The 20810-nt window shown below is 30.2% G+C and overlaps 1 protein-coding gene across 14 annotated transcripts in view; it reads right to left on the bottom strand.

The window, feature by feature from the left end:
- The window catches only part of wdr59 (WD repeat domain 59), a 35887-nt gene that overhangs the window by 4447 nt on the left and 10630 nt on the right, over window positions 1-20810 (bottom strand). For 11 of the 14 annotated variants that reach the window (XR_012394262.1, XR_012394263.1, XR_012394264.1 and 8 more), the window contains exons 13-24: window positions 19810-19925; window positions 17731-17895; window positions 17552-17653; window positions 17238-17382; window positions 16069-16138; window positions 15830-15983; window positions 8989-9122; window positions 8797-8878; window positions 6548-6660; window positions 5339-5489; window positions 2076-2154; window positions 856-979 (exon numbers count right to left, since the gene is read on the bottom strand). Coding sequence is in view for 2 of the 14 variants with exons in the window: in XM_009293384.5 (XP_009291659.1) it covers window positions 856-979; window positions 2076-2154; window positions 5339-5489; window positions 6548-6660; window positions 8797-8878; window positions 8989-9122; window positions 15830-15983; window positions 16069-16138; window positions 17238-17382; window positions 17552-17653; window positions 17731-17895; window positions 19810-19925 (1435 nt within the window). In the remaining 12 variants the exon portion in view is untranslated. Of the gene's footprint in view, window positions 1-855; window positions 980-2075; window positions 2155-5338; window positions 5490-6547; window positions 6661-8796; window positions 8879-8988; window positions 9123-11709; window positions 11764-15829; window positions 15984-16068; window positions 16139-17237; window positions 17383-17551; window positions 17654-17730; window positions 17896-19809; window positions 19926-20810 lie in introns of all 14 variants that reach the window. The other 3 variants (XR_012394259.1, XR_012394260.1, XM_009293383.5) reach the window with 1 other exon arrangement.

Genomic DNA, 20810 nt, shown 5'->3' with positions numbered 1-20810 from the left:
GAACGCCCATATATAAAAGAGAATAACTGACTTTGGCATTGTTCCTGAGATAAACAAGTATGTTTATTTAGCATGTTTCTTAAATATCTGCAAACATAGTATGGTGTTTTTATGCTTTAAAAGAGTCAAAATAGAGGGCAACCCCAGATGCTGAGGTTACTGATAGTGGGCTGGTTATAGAGGCCACAACAAAACAAACATCCTGACATGGCACACACATACAGTATTCAAAGGAGAATAACTGACTCTAGCGTTGTCTCTCAGATAAACAAGTATGTTCACTTACAGTAGCATGTTTCTTAAATATCTGCAAACATGTTATCGTATTTTTATGCTTTAGAAGAGTCAAAATAGAAGGCAACCTCAGATGCTGAGGTTACTGGTAGTGGGCTGGTTATAGAGGCCACAACAAAACAAACATCCTGACATGGCACACACATACAGTATTCAAAGGAGAATAACTGACTCTAGCGTTGTCTCTCAGATAAACAAGTATGTTCACTTACAGTAGCATGTTTCTTAAATATCTGCAAACATGTTATCGTATTTTTATGCTTTAGAAGAGTCAAAATAGAAGGCAACCTCAGATGCTGAGGTTACTGGTAGTGGGCTGGTTATAGAGACCATAACTAAACAAACAAACATCCTGACACACATATTTAAAGGAGAATATCTGACTTTAGCGTTGTTTCTCAGATAAACAAGTATGTTCATTTGGCTTGTTTCCTAAATATCTGCAAACATATTTTGGTATTTTTATGGTTTAGAAGAGTCAAAAATGTAAATACAGCACAATTAAAGTCTCGTTCTTTATGTTTGAAGGTATTAAAGTGATGTTAGTGTGTTCCGTCAAACCTTTTGTTCATGTCGTGCTGCTCTTTTTCTCGTTCTCGCGGGTCTGTGTAAGTCTGGTTTGCATAGCGATAGTCATCCGGAGTAGATTCTCCCCATGAAGGAGGATGTTCTGACTCACGTCCACCTGAAAAAGGAAACAACAAACTCCAAATAATATCTACAACAACATTTAAAATAACATTTTTTAATAAATTACATTTTTAAAAAAGTAATAATAACAATAATAATCCTTCTTAATATTAATATTCTAATTATTTTTTGAAAATAATAGAACACTACTATTAAATACAATTAATACAAACAATCAGACCAACCAACTGATCAACTAATTAAATAATTAATGTAACTAAATAAATAATAAAATCTGAAATCTGAATTTTCTTAATCTTATTAATTGCAAACCAAATAACAATACAAATTATTATTTGACACAAATTTACAATAATTATTTTGTTATTTAACATAATTGTCAAATGTTTGCACATTTATAAATGCATTAGCTTACAGAAGTGTTTTTCTTATGTCATTAAATAATTAAAAACTGCTTACTAATCTTATTCATAGCAAACCAAATAACAATAGAAATTAATATTAATTATTATAAATTACACAATTACACAAAATAAATTATCAAATGTTTGCACAATTTTAAATGCATTAATTTAAATGACAGATGCACATATTCGTATATAATTAAATATTTAATGTAACATAGTAGTAATTAAATAAATTAATAATAAATAATAGATTGTCGTATAAAATTTCCTATTAATCTTATTAATTGCAAACCAAATAACAATATAAACTACTGTGAATTAATATTTATAATTAATTTGAATAATTACTTATGTTCGCACATTTATAAACGCATTATTTCACATGACATCCGCGAGTTTTCTTATGTCATTAAATACCTAAATATTATTATTATTTTTTTTTTTAGGTTTATTATACATTTTTTAAAATTATTATTTAGTAATGTTAATAATATTATTAATAAATACACAACAATTTACACAAAATAAATTATCAAATGTTTTGCAGATATATAAATGCATTACGTAACATGACAGACGCAATTTTTCATCAATTAACAATCACTAATCCAGCCCAATCTGTTGTTATAAAACCAAAGAAGAGGGTAAAAACCAAATCACACCACCACACAATAAAGATTTTGCTTTTTTCATAAACACTAAACTCTATGAATGAAATCTCACCTGTGTTCCAGGGAGTGTTTGCAGAGTCTGAGGTGCTTGAACACGATCCAGAAGTGACAGAACTGGAGGTGAAACTGGGCTAAAAGAGAATTCATTTATAAAGGCAAACATATAAACACAAACTCACGCTAATTTAAAAAAAGACACATTTACAGGGGGGCCTATAATACCCCTTGTTATAAGATGTAAAATAAATCTCTGATTGCCCTAGAGTGTCTTTGTAAAGTTTTAGCTCAAAATACCCCACAAATAATGTTTTATAGGTCTTTGAAAGGCGACATGGTGGCTCAGTGGTTAGCACTGTCGCCTCACAGCAAGCAGGTTGCTGGTTCGAGTCCCGGCTGGGCCAGTAGGCGTTTCTGTGTGTAATTTTCATGTTCTCCTCGTGTTGGCGTGGGTTTTCAACAGGTTCTCCGGTTTCCCCCACAGTGCATGCGCTATAGATGAATTGGATAAACATAATTGGCCTTAGTATATGTGAGTGAATGAGTGTGTATGGATGTTTCCCAGTACTGGGTTGCAGCCGGAAGGTCATCTGCTGTGTAAAACATATGCAGGATAAGTTGGTGGTTCATTCTGCTGTGGCGACCCCGATGAATAAAGGGACTAAGCCAAAGGAAAATGAATGAATTTTTTGAAACTTTATGTAGACTGTTAGAATAAAATAGAATTAATTGACTTTTACCATTAGAGGCTGGCTATATATTCACAAACTAATGTCACACAACTCTTTATAAATGTGAATTTAGCACAATAGGTCCCCTTTAAAGCAACTTTCAGCAGCCAAAAACACATTTCTTTTCATGCATTTGTAAATTCTAGGATTTGGTCAGTCTAATGTAAAGTCAAAATCCAAAAATACATCTTTAAGTGTGCATTTTGTTGCACTTCATCAGTTTGTCTGTAGATTTTGAATCTAGGGCCATATATACTTGCAACATAAAAGAAAGTTTTGCAAAACAAAAAATAAAGTATTGAGCAAAAAAATTGTCAAATAAAAATTAATTAAATAAATAAAAAAGGGAAAATTGAGTTGAGGAAAGAAAGAGTGCAAAGAAAGTTTTTTTTGCAAATTTTAAAAAATATACATATATTTGCGAATTTTTCCCCCAGTATTGCCTTTACAAAACCTTTCAATTCAAGTCAATTGCAACGCTCATTTTGATGTGCTTTTCAGTTTGCAATGCTGTTTTCTTTTTGCACTTTACATTTCTGTGGGTTTCAATTTCTGGCCCCGATTTGGCAAGGGGGCGGAGTCACAGGAACTGTGACTCACGCGTCCTCCGTACTTGCGGTCTTGAGTATTGGAACTGAACTTAGGCAGCTGATGATGACGTTGCACGAGAACACGAGGACGCAAGACCACTGAAGAACGCATATTGAGAAACAGCCAAAGAAATCAGCCATGAATCGCTGTCATGAATCTAATCGAGAATAAGTAAAATACCTGAATCTTTTGTTTTTGGGGGGGGGTGTTTAAATCGTCAAACAGTAAAGCTCGCAAATCAAAATGAGCGTTGTAATTGGCTTGAGAAGTTTTGCAAAGGCAATATTGGAAATGTTTTTTGGAAATATATGTATATTTAAAAAAAAATTGCTAATACACAGTTGAAGTCAGAAATATTAGCCCCCATTTGATTTTTTTTTTAATAAGATTTTTTTGCTTTTTTTAAATATTTTCTAAATGATGTTTAACAGAGCAAGGAAATTTTCACAGCATATTCGATAATATTTTTATTTCATGAGAAAGTCTTATTAGTTTTATTTCGACTAGAATAAAAGCAGTTTTAAATTTTTTAAACACCATTTTAGGGACAAAATTATTAGCCCATTTAAGCAATTTTTTTCCCACAGTCTACAGAACAAACCATCGTTATACAATAACTTGCCTAATTACTATAATCTGCCAAGTTAACCAAATTAACCCAGTTAAGCCTTTAAATGTCACTTTAAGCTGTATAGAAGTCTCTTGAAAAACATCTAATCAAATATTATTTACTGTCATCATAGCAAAGATCAAATCAATCAGTTATTAGAAATGAGTTACTAAATATATGATGTTTAGAAATGTGTTGAAGAAATCTTCTCCCTGTTTAACAGAAATTGTGGAAAAAAAATAAACAGGGGGCTAATAATTCTGACTTCAAGTGTATATAGATATTTTTTTGCACTACTTGATATTGATTTGCAGCTCTTTTTTTTGTTTGCAAAATTCCTTTTTATTTCTCAAAACCCAATTTTCCCTTTGCGATTTTTATTGAGATTTGCATTTTACATGCAAATTTTACAAATTACATTTTTTTGCTCAATACTTTATTTTTTGTTCGCAAAATTTTCTTTTATGTTGCAAGTACATATGGCCCAGTTCTTACATTCGTTACACACCCCAGGTGTATTCATATCTATCATCTGAAAGCTTTTTTATGGATCATATGTTAATACATAATATGCCTGATTATATGCAACATTTTATTTTAGAAAAAAAAAGTACAGTATTTTCAAAGTGATAAAAACAGATCCCCAAAATTACTCTGTAAAGCCTTTGACTCTAATAGGGTTAAACACACTTTAATATTACAAACTTTTGTGCTAGAAACATGCAAATTAGTGAATGTTTCATTAATTAATGCCTTATTGGCATATTTGAATATAACAGAAAAAATATAAAACGCAAAAAAGTTAGCAATTCTTAATGTGATCATTCAACTGGGTGATGAATATTAGTTATTCTTTTACACTGTTCACCTGCACTGTTTTTTGCCTTTCACATTGAGTTTCTCAGTAACGGAAGTCGTCAAAGATGGAAAAACTTAGAGTACAGTGAACGGGAGAGTACAACAAATATTTTTTTACAATCCTATTTGGTGAAATAATAAAAGCAAAACTCCACGATGGTGTTATAAAGACTTTCAGGAAAAGGAAAAAAAAATTGAGTGAGACTGATGACGGCAGCCAGAGGAGAGGATAATGTCAAATTTACTGTCCCGGCACTGCGTGAGAAACACCATAAGTGGTAATTGTTTTTTTAGAGGTTGGTAATTATTTGTATTTTTTTTGTAACTTGATGCAATAAGGGTATAATATATGCATAAATACATATAAATGTTCATAAGTTTTTTTTGAAAAATCCAAATATTAAAAACTTTTAAGGATTTAAGATGCTGATGACTGTTAAACGCGTCTTGTGAAAAGGGTCTATTGTGTGGTTTTCTCAGAGTCGGTACAGAATTGATGAACTGATAAATGAATTTGTGCAGACGTACATATCGTGAGTGGTGTGGCGTGAAGACTGCCGGCCGTGGCTGCTGATGTCCATAAAGAGTGAAGTATTCCTGAGGACTTCCGTGACCTCTGAACACACTACACAACATGGCCAGACTCTGAACATCGCTCAGCTGACTGTAGTGCTCAAGCCTGCAGAAGAAACAGACAAATGCTAAGATCACATGAAAATGAGGATAAGTTCATAAATTATAGAAATACAGTTGAAGTCAGAATTTTTAGTTCTTCTGAATTATTATTTGTTCCGGAAGGAAGAAAAGAAGATTTTTTCAACACATTTCTAAACATAATAGTTTAAAAAACTCATTTCTAATAACTGATATATTTTATCTTTGCTATGATGACAGTAAATAATATTTTGCTGGATATTTTTCAAGATACTTGATTGAGTAGCTTTACTTGGGCAAAGCAAAATTAAGACATGTTTAAAATGATTTAAGACAACAACAAAAACAACATTTCGGTGAATTCAGCAACTTTTTAAGGTCTAAAAGCTTGTTTTTAAAATTGTTTGTTAAAATGTAAAACATTAAGGCTTGGTTTCACAGACAGGGCTTAGACTATTTAGGATTAGGCTATAGTTCAATTAAGACATTTGGGTAGTTTTTATAAACATACTTAGTGAAAAAAACATTACTGGTGTGTATCTTGAAACAAAACAAAGGCACTGATATATTTAAAAATCAATCAGTGCAATTTTATTTTATTTGAAAGAGCTCAGACTTACATTTTAGTCTAGGACTAGGCTTAAGCCTTGTCTGTGGAACCGGGGGTAAGACTTTCCAGCAGACACTGTGTATATTGTTGTTGAGTATTGCAATGACGAATAATCTTACAATACAACATTTCCTTAGAAAAAAATGCAAATTTTTTACTATTTATTTTAAATCATTAATTTATTTAATTTTAATTTAATTTTCAGATCTAATTCAATCCAGTTTAGACAAAAAAAAGCTGTGTCAGTGCAAACATTTAGTCTTAAAAACACTATGGCTGAGTGAAAACCTCAGCAGCCATTCGGACTCTGGTTGACTGTTGTCATTTTCCTCTCTCATCTCGACCCCCACAATAAGTATATAAATTCAACTCTGGGCTCAAAATCAATATAATTTCCCTCAATTTTCTAAATTTCAGCATCATGGAGTGGATAATGCACACATAATGTTGTCCCGGGTTGAGAAGCAACTCACAGTGTCTCCAGCAGGTGTCGCCCAAATGGATGTTTGGCCCAGGGAGTTCCAGCATCAGGGTCTGGGTCAGGACTCAGGTTAAGATTAGTGGACGCTGAGGCGAGTGCCCATACCTGAAACATAAAGTGTGAAACAGTGGTAAATTAGCAGTACAGAAGTGTGTCTGTGTTTTCACTTCTTATTATAATCTATCATTTAGATTCAGACTTGTTAGCGCTCCTGTGATTTTTTTTTTTCTTTTTCAGATATTTTCCAAATGATGTTTAACAGAGCAAGGACATTTTCACAGTATTTTCCTTAAAAAAGTCTTATTGATGCATTTTAACGTCCATATTATTAGTTCCATAAAGAAATTTACTGGCGGCTGTATAAGCATTTCACTGCATATCGTACTGTGCATCGTACTGTGTATGGCTGTCTACAGCAAGTGACAAAATAAAATCTGAACTTGAAAAGCATGAATTTGAAAAGCATTTCTTTTATGCATGTATAATGATTATGTCCACCAGCGCTGCATTAATTTCATTAAAATACAACGATATGAATGTTTTATCTTTTTTAGTGTCTTTTTTTAACCTTTTAATGAAAAAAGAGGGAAAATATCGGAAAACCAGATGGTTATTGGTGCTAACAAGGTGCCACAAATGTTATTCAGTGCCACAAGATACTTCACAAATCATTCTAATATTATTATTTGGTGGTTGTTTATGAATTTTTAATAGTTGTTATTAGGTTTTCTGCTTGCTAAATGTTCCTTTAGTAGCAAATAGGCATATTAGATTGCTTCCTGAATAATTCTGTGATGAAAAAGACTGAAGTAATCATGCTAAAAGTTCAACTTTGCGTCACATAAATTAATTACATTAATAATATTCCAACAGAAAACTTCTTTGAAAAATGTAAAACATAAAATCAGTTTTAAAGCATTTTTAAGGAAATAAGAATGGTGTTTGTCCCTTTAATTTGATTAAAAAAAACTTTATATGAAATGATAAACCTGCAATTCAGAAGAATCAGAAACTTTGTCATTGTACAAAATACAACAAAATTTATGTTTGCCCTTCCCTTTAGTGCATTTCTATTTATCTAAAACAACAACAATAACAACAAGAGATAAAAAGGTAAAATGGCAACAATAATTAATTATAAAAGCAGTAACAATACAATACTAAAAGGGCTTATGATGTGCATATAAAGTGCATTTTCTAGCAGCTTTTAAATTTAAAAGTGACTAAAATGTGGGCCAGAAATGCATACTATTTAATGTCCATGCGTATAAAGTGGCAAGTGCATTTCCTAGCAGCAAGTTAAAAAGTGAGTAAGATTAAAAAGGTTTTGGCCAGAAACACCCTCAATTTAATGTCCATTCATTATTGCAACAGCCCTTGAATTTGTAATATTTTTTTGTCTGCTTGTTTTCCTGTATCGTCTCCCCGTAGGTAACCCCAAAGGTATACACATAATTAAAAATATGTATACATGTATGAATTATTATATTATAAACTTGTTATAGACTTATGAATAGAGACACTTCTTCTCAACTACGGCTGGTGGAGATGTGATATAAACTGGCTATTTTATTTTTGAAGGGGAGGAGCTTCATGTTTCAACTGAAATTACATCATACGTCAAACACTGGCCTACAGAGGACCTTCAAAGTCTCTTATTTATTTATTAAGTTTAACATGGATTTTACTGTGGGATGTAATTTGTTATGTTTCTCATGACGAACACACGTTGACTATATAGGCAATTTATTTGTTTTAATGGGTAAATATTATATTAAAAAATATTAAATTTTTCTGCATGATTACCTAATATGCTGAATTTTCTGTGACTTTATTTGTGACTTTATTGTGAAATTATTTAATTACTACATAACAAAATACTTACAGTAAAAAACAAATAAAAAACAAAGGACTTATTATAGATATTTATATATTATAAATATTATATGATTGGATGATTTATTATTATTAATATTTTTTCTATTATTTAATATTCATTGCATCCCTGTTTTACTATTGAACTTCATGTCATCCAATATCATGGCTAATAATATGATTGCATTGTTAAAACACAATAAAATTAAATAAAATAATTAAATAAACAAACAAACAAATAAACAAATAAATAAATAAACAAGTAAATAAATAAATTAATTAATTAAATAAACAAATAAATAAATTAATAAATTAATTAATAAAGGACTTTCGTCGTCGAGCACATACCTTTACTAAATCACATACCTTTGCTAAATCTCTGCGTGCCACAGCTAAGGCCGCTGCTCCATTCTTCTGACACGTGTCCTGTATGTCATTAACATTCAGCCTGAGGGAAAGAAAAACAGATATGCAGCAGATCAAGATGACATTTGAGCAAATCGATGCCACAATAAAGCAGAAGTCGCATCATTTGAGTCTGAGTGTTTGCTAACATACACATAGGTCTCCCCGAGCGCTTTGTGCACAGACAGCAGACACGAGATCTCCTGGATGATGACTTTTCCAGCCAGTTTGATGGGTCTGTTGCTGTAATCTCCTCCCTCTCTCTTGCCTTTCCAGCGCCGTGATTTCTGAACACAGTAAATAGTTTAGATTAACCGAAACAACAAAAAAAAAACATTGCAAGTTCTGAATGGGACAGTATGAAAAATCCCATTGAAAAGCATAATAAAAGAGAATTATGCATAAAAATAAATTATTATTATTGTTTTAATTTTTGTCTTGCAATTAATATAATAACTACAATGCAAATAATAATAATAATAATAATACATTTCATATTATTGCATTCATTATTATAGCTATTTTTTAATTATGTAATGCAATAAATAATAATAATTTTTATTATTATTAATTTTTATTATCATTATTATTACTGTCTTGCAATTAATATATGAATTAACCGAAATGCATTTCTTAATTTTTTTGTAATGTAATCAATAATATTAATAATAATCATTGTTATTATTATCTTACAATTAATATATTAATTAACTGCACTGCAAATAATAATATTAAAACATTTCAGATTATTGTTTTATTATTATAGTTTTTATTTTTTATTATGCAATGTAATCAATAATTTTAATAAATATTATTGTTATTATTAATAATTATCATTAATAATTATTATTATTAATATTTTCTTACATTTAATATACTAATTAACTGCAGAGCAAATAATAATAATAATAATTATAATACATTTCAGAATTTTGGATTTATTACTATAGTTTGTATTATTATTTTTATTTATGTAATCAATAATAATAATAATAATTGTTAATGTTCATTATTAATATTGTTGTTGTTGTCTTGCAATTCATATATTAATTAACTACAATGCAAATAATACTAATAATACATTTCAGATAATTGCATTCATTATAGTTTTATATTATAATTTTTATAATTATTGAATGTAATCAATATTATTAATAATGAGTATTATTATTATTATTGCAATTAATATATTAATTAACTGCACTGCAAATAATAATAATAATAATAAAGACATTTCAGATTATTGGATTTATTATTATAATTTTTATTCTTATTTCTTTATGTAATGTAATCAATAGTATTATTATTAATAATACTTGTTGTTATGAATTATTATTGTTATTGTTATCTTGCAATTTATATATTAATTAACTGCACTGCAAATAATAATAATTATTATTATACTTATATTAAAAGTATTATTATTATTATTTTTATTATTAGTAGTAGTAGTAGTAGTAGTAGTTGTTGTAGTAGTAGTAGTAGTAGTAATAATCATAATAATAATATTAATGTCTTGCAATTAATAGATTGACTAACTACACTGAAAATAATAATAATAATATTTAAAAATGTCATTATTATTGTTATATAAAAATACAATAAAATAATAATAATATTGTCATGCAATTAAACTGCACTGCAAAAATAATATTTTAACAAATGTCAGATTATTATTATTACTATATTAATAAATAATTAGATAAATAACAATTAAGATCAATTGAATTATAATATTAAAAGAGCCACAATTATCATTATTATAAATTATATATTTAATATTACTAAAATAATAAATACACTTATTTACTAAATGAATTGTTTTAAGTTGTTTTGTATTTGACTAATGCACTAAAGAGAAATAGCTTGAATTACAATAAGCTTTCAAAAAGTCATGAAGATTAACTTAAATAAATTATTGGAAAATATGCAAGCCATCAATTATTATCAGCTCATGTGAAATATAAATCAAACTAATGCCTTTGAGAAAAAAAAAAACATAAATAAATACCTAAATTATTTATCTGACTTGATTATTTTTTATTTTTTATAAGTCAAAAATTATATACTGCACAAGATACACAAATATACAAACAAACACCTATATAAATATTAATATATATACTAATGCTGGGCAAAAATAAATCACATACAAAATAATAACAATTTAAATGTGTGTTAAATATTAAATATATAGTTCGAGCCTTGGCTGGGTCAGTTGGCATTACTGTGTGGAGTTTGCATGTTCTCTCCATGTTGGCGTGGTTTTTCTCGGGGTGCTTACGTTTTTCCCCACAGTCCAAACACATGTGCTATATGTAAATTGGGTAAGCTAAATTTTTCGTAAGGTATGTGTGTGAATGAGAGTCAATAATCACACACATACAAGTAAGATATCAATAATACAAATTAAATTTAAATTTATATATCTATGTAACAAAATAGTTTTGCATAATTTATTTCTATGTATGTGTGTGTATCACATATACATAATAAATATATATAATACACACACATATATCATGTTAAAACAAACTTTGAATGCGATTAATCACGATTAATCTTTGCCCAGCACTAATAAAAACATTTAGGCATACTATTTACAATGTTAGATCATTTACATGACACAGAAAGAGCAAAATAAGACGATCTTTCATTTTCATGTTCTCTAAACACCCAATAAATTAGTAATGAATTTTCTTCAAAGCAGAAACTACAGCGCAAAATTACAGAGCTGTGATGATGATGATGTGCCATACATGAAATGTATAACAGCAAATGTAGCGACAACAAAAAAGTGATTTGGTATTAGAGCAAGTAGAAAAGAGAGAAAGAAAGAGAGGATGAATGGGAAGGCGGGTCGGAGGTCAATACCGGACATTCATGAATAGTCTGCACTGACCAGCGGCGGGCAGCAGACAGAGGCTTCTGATTGGATAAAACACACCACAGCAACATGAGTGAGGGACACAAGCACAGAAACAACAGGAGAAACACGGCACGCAGAAAACAACAGTGACCATCAACTGAGGAAACAAGGCTTTTGAACAGGTGGAATAGGCGGGTGAAAGAGGACATGAGAAAAGCAAAAATCACCACACACACTGTACCTAAACAAAGGGTAGAAAAACATGTTATTCAATCATAATGGAACAGAGCTGGACAGTGCGGTTAGAGAAAACGTTAAAAATATGAAATAAAATATACAATACAAAATTGGAAAAGAAAGCAATTTATTTAAATGTTTAACTTCCACTAAAATAATAAAAATAAAACAAAACTATACCAAAATTAAAAAATAGAATAAAAAGAGGAAACACAAGAAGATTGCTAAACGTTAGGTTAATTAAATTAAAATCAATACAAAAAAATACTACTACTAATAAAAAAGATGTTTTTAATTGTTTTTATTATTACTTCAGGGTATATGCAGGAATCCTAAAGGTAATTTAATTGCCTTTTCAAGACTTTACAAAGACCTTGTCAAATATTTTAACACCTCATTGCCACTTCAAGTTCTAATCAGTATCAAACCTTTAACTTAATTAGCAGCTGTTAATAAACAGTTGTAGTTAAATAAATCAAAGGATCATAAATATTCTAAAAAAAAACGAATTATTATTTTACTTTTATTTTATTGTTATTATTTTATTTCTTATTTAAATGTTTAACTAAAATAACTAAAACAGCATATAGAGCATTTTAATGAGGATAATAATAATATTAATAATAGTAGAGAGAAAAAAAACGTAAACGAGAAAATTAAAGAAATTTATCAAAATATTAAAATGAAAATTTAAAATGTAAAAAAACAACCTCATTCAATAAAATGATTACACTATTAATACAATTAAATAACATATATTAGCGCTGTTAAAATTAACACGTTAACGCATGCGATTAATTTTAAATAATTAACGCGTTAAAAAAATTAACGCAATTAACGCAGTTCAGGTTTTTTTTACTTCCTGTTGTGGTGGACGTGTGTTTAATATGCAATAAATGTGAATAAGACCAAGGAAGCACTTTTTGAAGGCAAGTTCCAGTATAAAACAATTAGTTGCATCACAAGTTATCCAGAGTTTCATGCAATTTCGGGTGTTTCATTTTTAACTTTCGACATCTGTTATAAGTTGATACCGCATGGCGAACAGAAAGAAAATCCTCCGCATTTCGTGACTCGGTGTTCCTTTAAGGTAAGGTTCCTTTTAAGGCTACACGGAAGAATTTTAATAAGAGTATTATCTTAATCATATTAAAATCGGAGTATTGGTGTCTTATGTAAATGTACTCAGAACATCTGGGGCCTCATGTACGAAGACTTGCGTGGAAATCTTACTAAAACATTGCGTACGCACAAAGCTGTAAATGTGCGTACGCAGAAAAAAATTCAGATGTATGAAACACTGCGTACGCCGAATCTCAAGCATATTCTTTTGTACATCTGAATGAACGTGAAACTGAGCGCAACATGCACGAGCACAAAACCCCTCCCTGCCTCCTCCCCCGTATGAATATGCTAATGACTATGCTAATGGCAAAACCCAACGAAAAAGCAACAGCAAAATCAAGCAAAAAGAGAAACTTTGAACAGAATGTGAAATGGAGGTGCTGCTTTCGGAGGTAGACCGGAGGAAAACGGTGTTATTTGCAAGTTTGTTCTCCGGAATTAACAACAAAAGAAAAAAATAGAGTGGGAGAGTTTAGCTGATACGGTTAACACAGTTGGGTCTGAACATCGCACTGAGTGCATTTAAAAAAGAAATAGTGTGGTTTATATCTGTAAAATGTTGCAGTACCCTTCGCAGTCTCAGTGGCGCACCTCATAAGAAGCATATGACTATGTACTGACACGTTCGAGCATAAACTCGGCTCGAATCCAGCGTCTGATGAATTCATTCTTCTTTTTTTTCCCGCTACATATCAGATTTTGCCCACTATTTATCACGAGAAAGACAAGTAGGAATCATTAATAAGTTTGTGCATCATATTTTATTTGCACATTTATTGAATGGAAATGTTTCTGATTCACGCATGCAAATTTATCTTCAGATAGTGTCTTTATATCGATGTGTGTGCAGTAGATAGCTCAGATTACATTGGGAAAACAGGCGACCGCTGAAAATTGTGCTTTAATGTTTAGCTGGTCAACTGTATGGTATGGAAATCTTACATACCTACTATATGAACCCGTCTCATACAGACGCCATTGCAAGGATCAGACACTTTGTAGAGAAGAATTTAACACAACTGCCTCTAGGAGTCGCCAATGGAAATAAAACAGACACGCACAAAAAATGTGCGTACGCCTGCCAGAAAGCTGCCGTGAACCTGCGCAAATTCCCACGTTCAGTTCATTGTTAGTAAATCCAAACGTGAGCGATTCTGAGCGTGAAACCTGGCGTACGCAAAGTTTTTGTGCGTACGCAGCGTTGATACTTGAGGCCCCTGGTGAAGTCGCGAGCTGTCAAAGACAGGGCATTACTCTGCCTTTCAGCATGAGCCCTCCAAGTTTAGCGTGTTTCCTCATTAAACACAACGAAAGCGTATGCTTCGCGTTGTTGTGTCAGAATCCTTGTGAAATACAGTAATACTTTAGGACGCTTAGTTTAGGACGCTTAGCAAATTTGAGGAACGTGATCATGCGTGTTGAATCTGAGGGGAGTCGCTCCAGTATGGAAGGCCGTTGGGGCCAAAACGTCTGCAGCGCGTTGTGTGTGTCTGTCTGTGTGTGTGTCTGTGTCAGGCCTGTTGAGGGGTGTCAGAGGTGGAGTGAGCGACGTATCCGAGTAGGGGCGAGAGGGGTGTGCAATGTATTTAACGACCGGTTTGCAAGAAATTATCATTCATTTGCGGGCATTTGGGAGTCTCTGTGCACTTGCGGGATACTCCTAGTCTTAGCAACTGGATGAATGTAAAGGAGGATTAAGCAAATTTGTTTCTACTCTTTAATTAATGTTCTCAACTCACAGCAAAAAAACTTTACAAATGAGAAATAAAACTATATATATATATATATATATATATATATATATATATATATATATATATATATATATATATATATATATATATATATATATATATATATATATATATATATATATATATATATATAAATATATATTTTTTTTTATCTAATCACAAAACAAACCAATAATAAAGAAGGGGAAAAACACTTAACTAGATTACAGGACCTCAAGTTTAATATACATACTATATATAAACTAATTCCAAAGCTTCTACTAATAAAAAGGAATTTAGTATGTCAATGATACTGAAATGACAGTGCATAAAATATAAAATTATTTAATTGTATTATTTTATCCATTACCTATTCTTGATATTATTATTCTTTTATTTCTTATTTAAATGTTTAACTTAGACTAAAATAACTAAAACAAAAAAAAAACAGTATATAGACTAGTATATACTATAATTCTAAAACACAATAAAGTAAATAATGATACAAATAATAATAAAGGAAAAAATAACAGAAAATTTCATATAAAAAATTAAAGTGAAAATGTCAAACATAAATAATTTTATTTAGTAAAAACATCAATAAATCTGTAAAATACATTATTATTAAAATAAAATTATCTAAAAAATAAACATAAAACAAAGAAAAAATAATTATTTTACTTTTATTGTTATTCTAATTTAATTGATTTAAATGTTTAACGTGTACAAAAATAACTAGCAGCATATAGAGCGTTTTAATAATAATAATAATAATAATATAATAAAAGCACAAGAAAATTAAAGAAATATAAGATACAATATTAAAAAAAAAAACTTCAAAATATAAAATAAAACCTGAATAAATCTGTAAAATGTATTATTATTAATAAAATTAAATACAAAAAATAAATAAAACAAAACAATCACAAAACAAAACAAATAAAATAAAAATATACAATAGTAATCAAACAACACCTGACCAGTCTTCTAGCCAGAGTTTTGTATCTGTAATTTTTGTGGCGAGTCTCACCCGCTCTTTGTAGTAGAAGGACGATATGGACACTTGATCTTTGTCTGTGCGGGTCGGGCTGCCGCTGTACAGCCTCAGCGTGGTCTGAGACTCAGTTCGCATCTTCATGGGTGTCATTACACCACTGTGATACGCTGAAAGAGCAGACAGAGACCTACACACAAACACACACACACAAAATACAGCATTATGTTCAACATCAAAAAAGAAAAAACAAACAAAGAGGAATGAATATTGACCTGGGAGTGGGTTCAGTTGGAGGAGTTGCTCGATGCATAGTCATGGGTCGTGTAAAATACACCAAGGAACCTATAATGGACAAATGAAGCAATTCTTTTAAACAATAATATTTACATGATAATTTTAGTTATAAGACTGCAGATTGGCTTTCGCAACATGGACTAAGAAATAAACACACAACTGGAGAAAGAATTGAAAAGCAACAAATCTGTTTTATTCGATTTTAGTTTGATCATACAGAAAATTATTTTTATTATTAAAATAGATTAATATTATATTCTCATAATATCTGCGAGTCGTAATGCTATTTACTTTTTTATTCTAATGTTTTAAATAAATAAATTAATTAATAAACAATAATTATTAGTATAATTATTATTAGTATAATAGTAGTGTAATTATTAGTATTAAACTAATAAATAAATATAAAATAAATAAATAAACAATAATAACTAAATAAATGAATGAATAAACTAATAAATAAAAAAACAAACAAGTGAATAAATAAATAGACAATTAAAACTTACTGAAATGAATGAATAAATAAACTAATAAATAAATAAACTAATAAATATATAAACAAAACAATTTTATTAATAAATAAACAAAAAATAAATTAACAAATAAATATATAAATAAACTAATAAATAAACAAATATACTAATAAGTAAATAAATAAATAAAAACAATAACTAAATAAATGAATAAATAGATAAACTAATAAATAAAAAACATTAATAACTAACTAACTAAATGAATAAATAAATAAACCAATAAATAAATATGTAAATAAATAAACAAGTATATATATATATATATATATATATATATATATATATATATATATATATATATAAACTAATAAATAACTAAAAACAATAATAATTAATTAAAGAAATAAATAAATACATAAATCAATTAATTAATTAATCAATTTTCAATCATTCAAATAATTAATCAATTAATTAATCATTTAATCAAATAAATAAACAAATACATTAATTAACAAATAAATAATAATAATTCATTCATTCATTTGTATTGAAATTTTCTTTTGGGGGTTTTATAAAACACAAATTAAAAAAATTAAATAAACTCAATAAATGTGTGTATTAAAATGCATCTAAAATAAATAATGCATATAAAACATCCTTCTTATATTATTCACCTGTCCCGCAGAAACGTGCCCCTGAGGTGCGGGGAAAAGGAATGTTGGCGTCCTGGTACGAGCCGTAAGTGTTGGTCACTCGAGGAAAAGCAGGAAGGGCAGGAGTCACTGGGTTGGTGAGCACATAAGGGTTCGAACCATCTTCCTGAACGCCCATTCAGACACAGAGGAGAAATTATTTCAACCTGATGTCACTGATGACCTTGCTAAGCCCCGCCTCATTAGTTACTGTTATTAACATCAAATAAATAATTGCACAATTTAAAGCACTTCACAGGACCTTTAAACAAAATCCAGAAGTAAGATTCACTGACCATGACTCCATCTGACTCTAGGCAGGACACCAGCTGTCTGACACACGGCTCTAAGCAGTTCTGGTTCCTCTTCACCTTCTGAAGCGACGTATCGGTCAGGATCTACAAAGAGACATTGCTGCTTCAATGTGATACTGAGTATGTGTCAAGACAAGTCTGATGGGTGTCAGAGTTTCAACCTTCTGTATCTTGATCTTCATGGAAGACGAGATGTTTGTTGGAGGGACGAATTGGAAAGATGGAGCTGCATTGTTGGGATATTGGGCAGGGAACTTCACCACGAGCCGAACTCGATTGGCTCCGCAGTCGGCCGACACAAAGCAACTGCGGTTGACGGCATCCATCTACAACAAACATAATGTTACTTTTATTTATTAGAGCTGTGGTGTGAAATCATTTAGATGATGAGTTTACAAAATGTTTTGTTACTGTTTTTAAAAACAGACAGTGCTCTAGGCTAGTTTTGAACAGTAGATTGTACTCTCGGGTGTGCTAGGCTAGTTTTGAACAGTAGATTACACTCTCGGGTGTGCTAGGCTAGTTTTGAACAGTAGATTGCACTCTCGGGTGTGCTAGGCTAGTTTTGAACAGTAGATAGTGCTCTAGGGTAATTTTTTAACAGCAGATGGCGCTCTAGGCTCATTTGTAACGGCAGATACTGATCTAGGCTAGCTGTTTAATAGCAGATAGCGCTCTAGGCTATTTTTAAACAGTAGATGGTGCTCTAGACTAGTTTTTAACAGCAGATAGTGCAGTTACCAATTTTAGCTAGCTGTTTAACAGCGTATAGTGCTCTACGCTAGTTTTAAACAGCAGATGGGACTCTAGGCTAATTTTTAACAGCATATGGTGTTCTAGGCTAGACCTGACAGCATATGGCGCTCTATGCTAGTTTTGAAAACAGATGGCACTCTACACTATTTTTTAACAGCAAATGGCGGTCTAGGCAAATTTTTTTTTTAAAGGTGGTGTTCTACGCTAGTTTTTAACAACAGATGGCGCTATAGGCTAGTTTTATTTAAGATGGTGTTCTCAGCTAACTTTTAACGGCAGTTGGCGCTCGCTGCTAGTTTTTAACAGCAAATGGCACTCGCTGCTAGTTTTTAACAGCAGATGCCGCTCTGCTAATTTTTTTTAAAGATGGTGCTCTAAGCTAGTTTTTAACAGCAGATGGCGCTCTAGGCTAATTTGTTTTTTAAAAGGTGGTGTTCTAAGCTGGATTTTAACAACTGATGGTGCTCTAGGCTAGTTTTATTTAAGATGGTGTTCTAAGCTAACTTTTAACAGCATTTGTCGCTCACTGCTAGTATTTAACAGCAGATGCCGCTCTAGGCTAATTTTTTTTTTAAAAAGATGGTGCTCTAAGCTAGTTTTTAACAGCAGATGGCGCTCTTGGCTAGTTATTAAAAGCAGATGGTGGGCGGTCTAGGCTAATTTTTTTTTACAGATGGTGTTCTAAGCTAGTTTTTGACAGAAGATGCCGCTCTAGGCTAATTTTTTAAAAGCAAATGGCGGTCTAGGCTAATTTATTTTTAAAGCTGGTGTTCTAAGCTAGTTTTTAACAGCAGATGGTGCTCTAGGCTAGTTTTATTTAAGATGGTTTTCTAAGCTAACTTTTAACGGCAGTTGGCGCTCGCTGCTAATTTTTAACAGCAGATGGCGCTCTCGGCTAGTTTTTAACAGCAGATGACGCTCTATGCAATTTTTTTTTTTTTTTAAAGATGGTGCTCTAAGCTAGTTTTTAACAGCAGATGGCACTCGCTGCTAGTTTTTACTAGCAGATGGAGCCCTCGGCTTGTTTTTAACAGCAGATGGTGCTCTAAGCTAGATTTTATTTAAAAGATGATGCTCTAAGCTAATTTTAAACAGCAGATGGCGCTCTCGGTTTGTTTTTAACAGCAGATGGGAGATTTAACAGCTGATCACACTCTTGTAATCTGTTTAAACCTTGCCTAACTTTATTAATGATTATTTTAAGTTCAAGTTGTATTTGTGAACAATTGTAGGCGAGCAGAGAACATGTGTCTATAAAGCATACAACGCCATCTGCAGTTAAAAACTAAGCTCAGAATTCATTAAAAAAAGGCTAGCGATGATGCATTTAGAAAAATTCATTATCTATGTTTGAACGAAGTTCTCAAAATATTTTTCAACACAGCTCTGTGTATATTTAATGGTTACAAATAGAATTTGCTGGTTTAATACTTCATATTTTATCTAATTTATCAATCTAATTTTCAGACATCACAGGGACTGACCTCCACATTGACATTGCGAATCTGTAAGTTGACTAGAGAAAACTCCTGCTGCAGAGTTTGGGGTATGTCATTCTTAGCACTGGACGACAGGCCTGACTGAGGCCCGTCAAACTGATCTGTGAACAGACAATCATTCTTACATTAATGAAAAAAAGCAGACTATTTTTCACATTACCATAAATGGAAAATGGGGACGTAATTAATTTTCAATCAATGAATGAAAAGTAAATAAATAATCTTAAAAAAATATATATATTGTAATTTTAATTAAGTTTAGGCATCATTTTTTGTAAAAAATCCAACAAATACAAATCCATAAAAACACTGAGCATTTTTTTATTTTATTAAACATTAAAATTTTATAGATTTGTTACATTAGAATTAACTCTGTCACTTTTGCAATTTACTGCATTAATTTCAGCATTAATTACATTTTAAAATGCTTTTAAACAGTGTAATACACTGTGCGATAATATTTAATCAAATATAACAGATAAACTGATTTTTACAGATAAACAGCATGAATTTACTTTCATATCTTCTATTAAACATGAGTCTTCACTCATGAAAACATTTATACAGTCATTAATGTAAAAAAAAAATCCACCAAACCGAGATCCCAGAATTTCAACTTTTATGAAATAATAATAATAATAATAATAATAATAATAATAATAATAATGATAATATACTTATTTAAAAAATAAACAAATAATTAAACAAACAACCATTATTTATTTATAATAAATAAACAAATAATTAAACAAAATAATAATACACTTATTTTAAATAAAAAATAATTAAACAAATAATTTAAAAATAAACAAAGAATTAAACAAACTCATAATAAGAATACACTTATTTAAAATAAACAAATAATAATAATTATTATTTAATTATTTATTTAAAACAAATAAACAAATAATTAACAAAAAATAATAATATACTTATTTAAAATAAATCAACAAATTATATATATATATATATATATATATATATTT

Source organism: Danio rerio, chromosome 18, assembly GCF_049306965.1.
Source record: "Danio rerio strain Tuebingen ecotype United States chromosome 18, GRCz12tu, whole genome shotgun sequence".
Lineage (NCBI taxonomy): Eukaryota > Metazoa > Chordata > Actinopteri > Cypriniformes > Danionidae > Danio > Danio rerio.
This window is presented reverse-complemented; position numbering and strand designations above follow the sequence as displayed.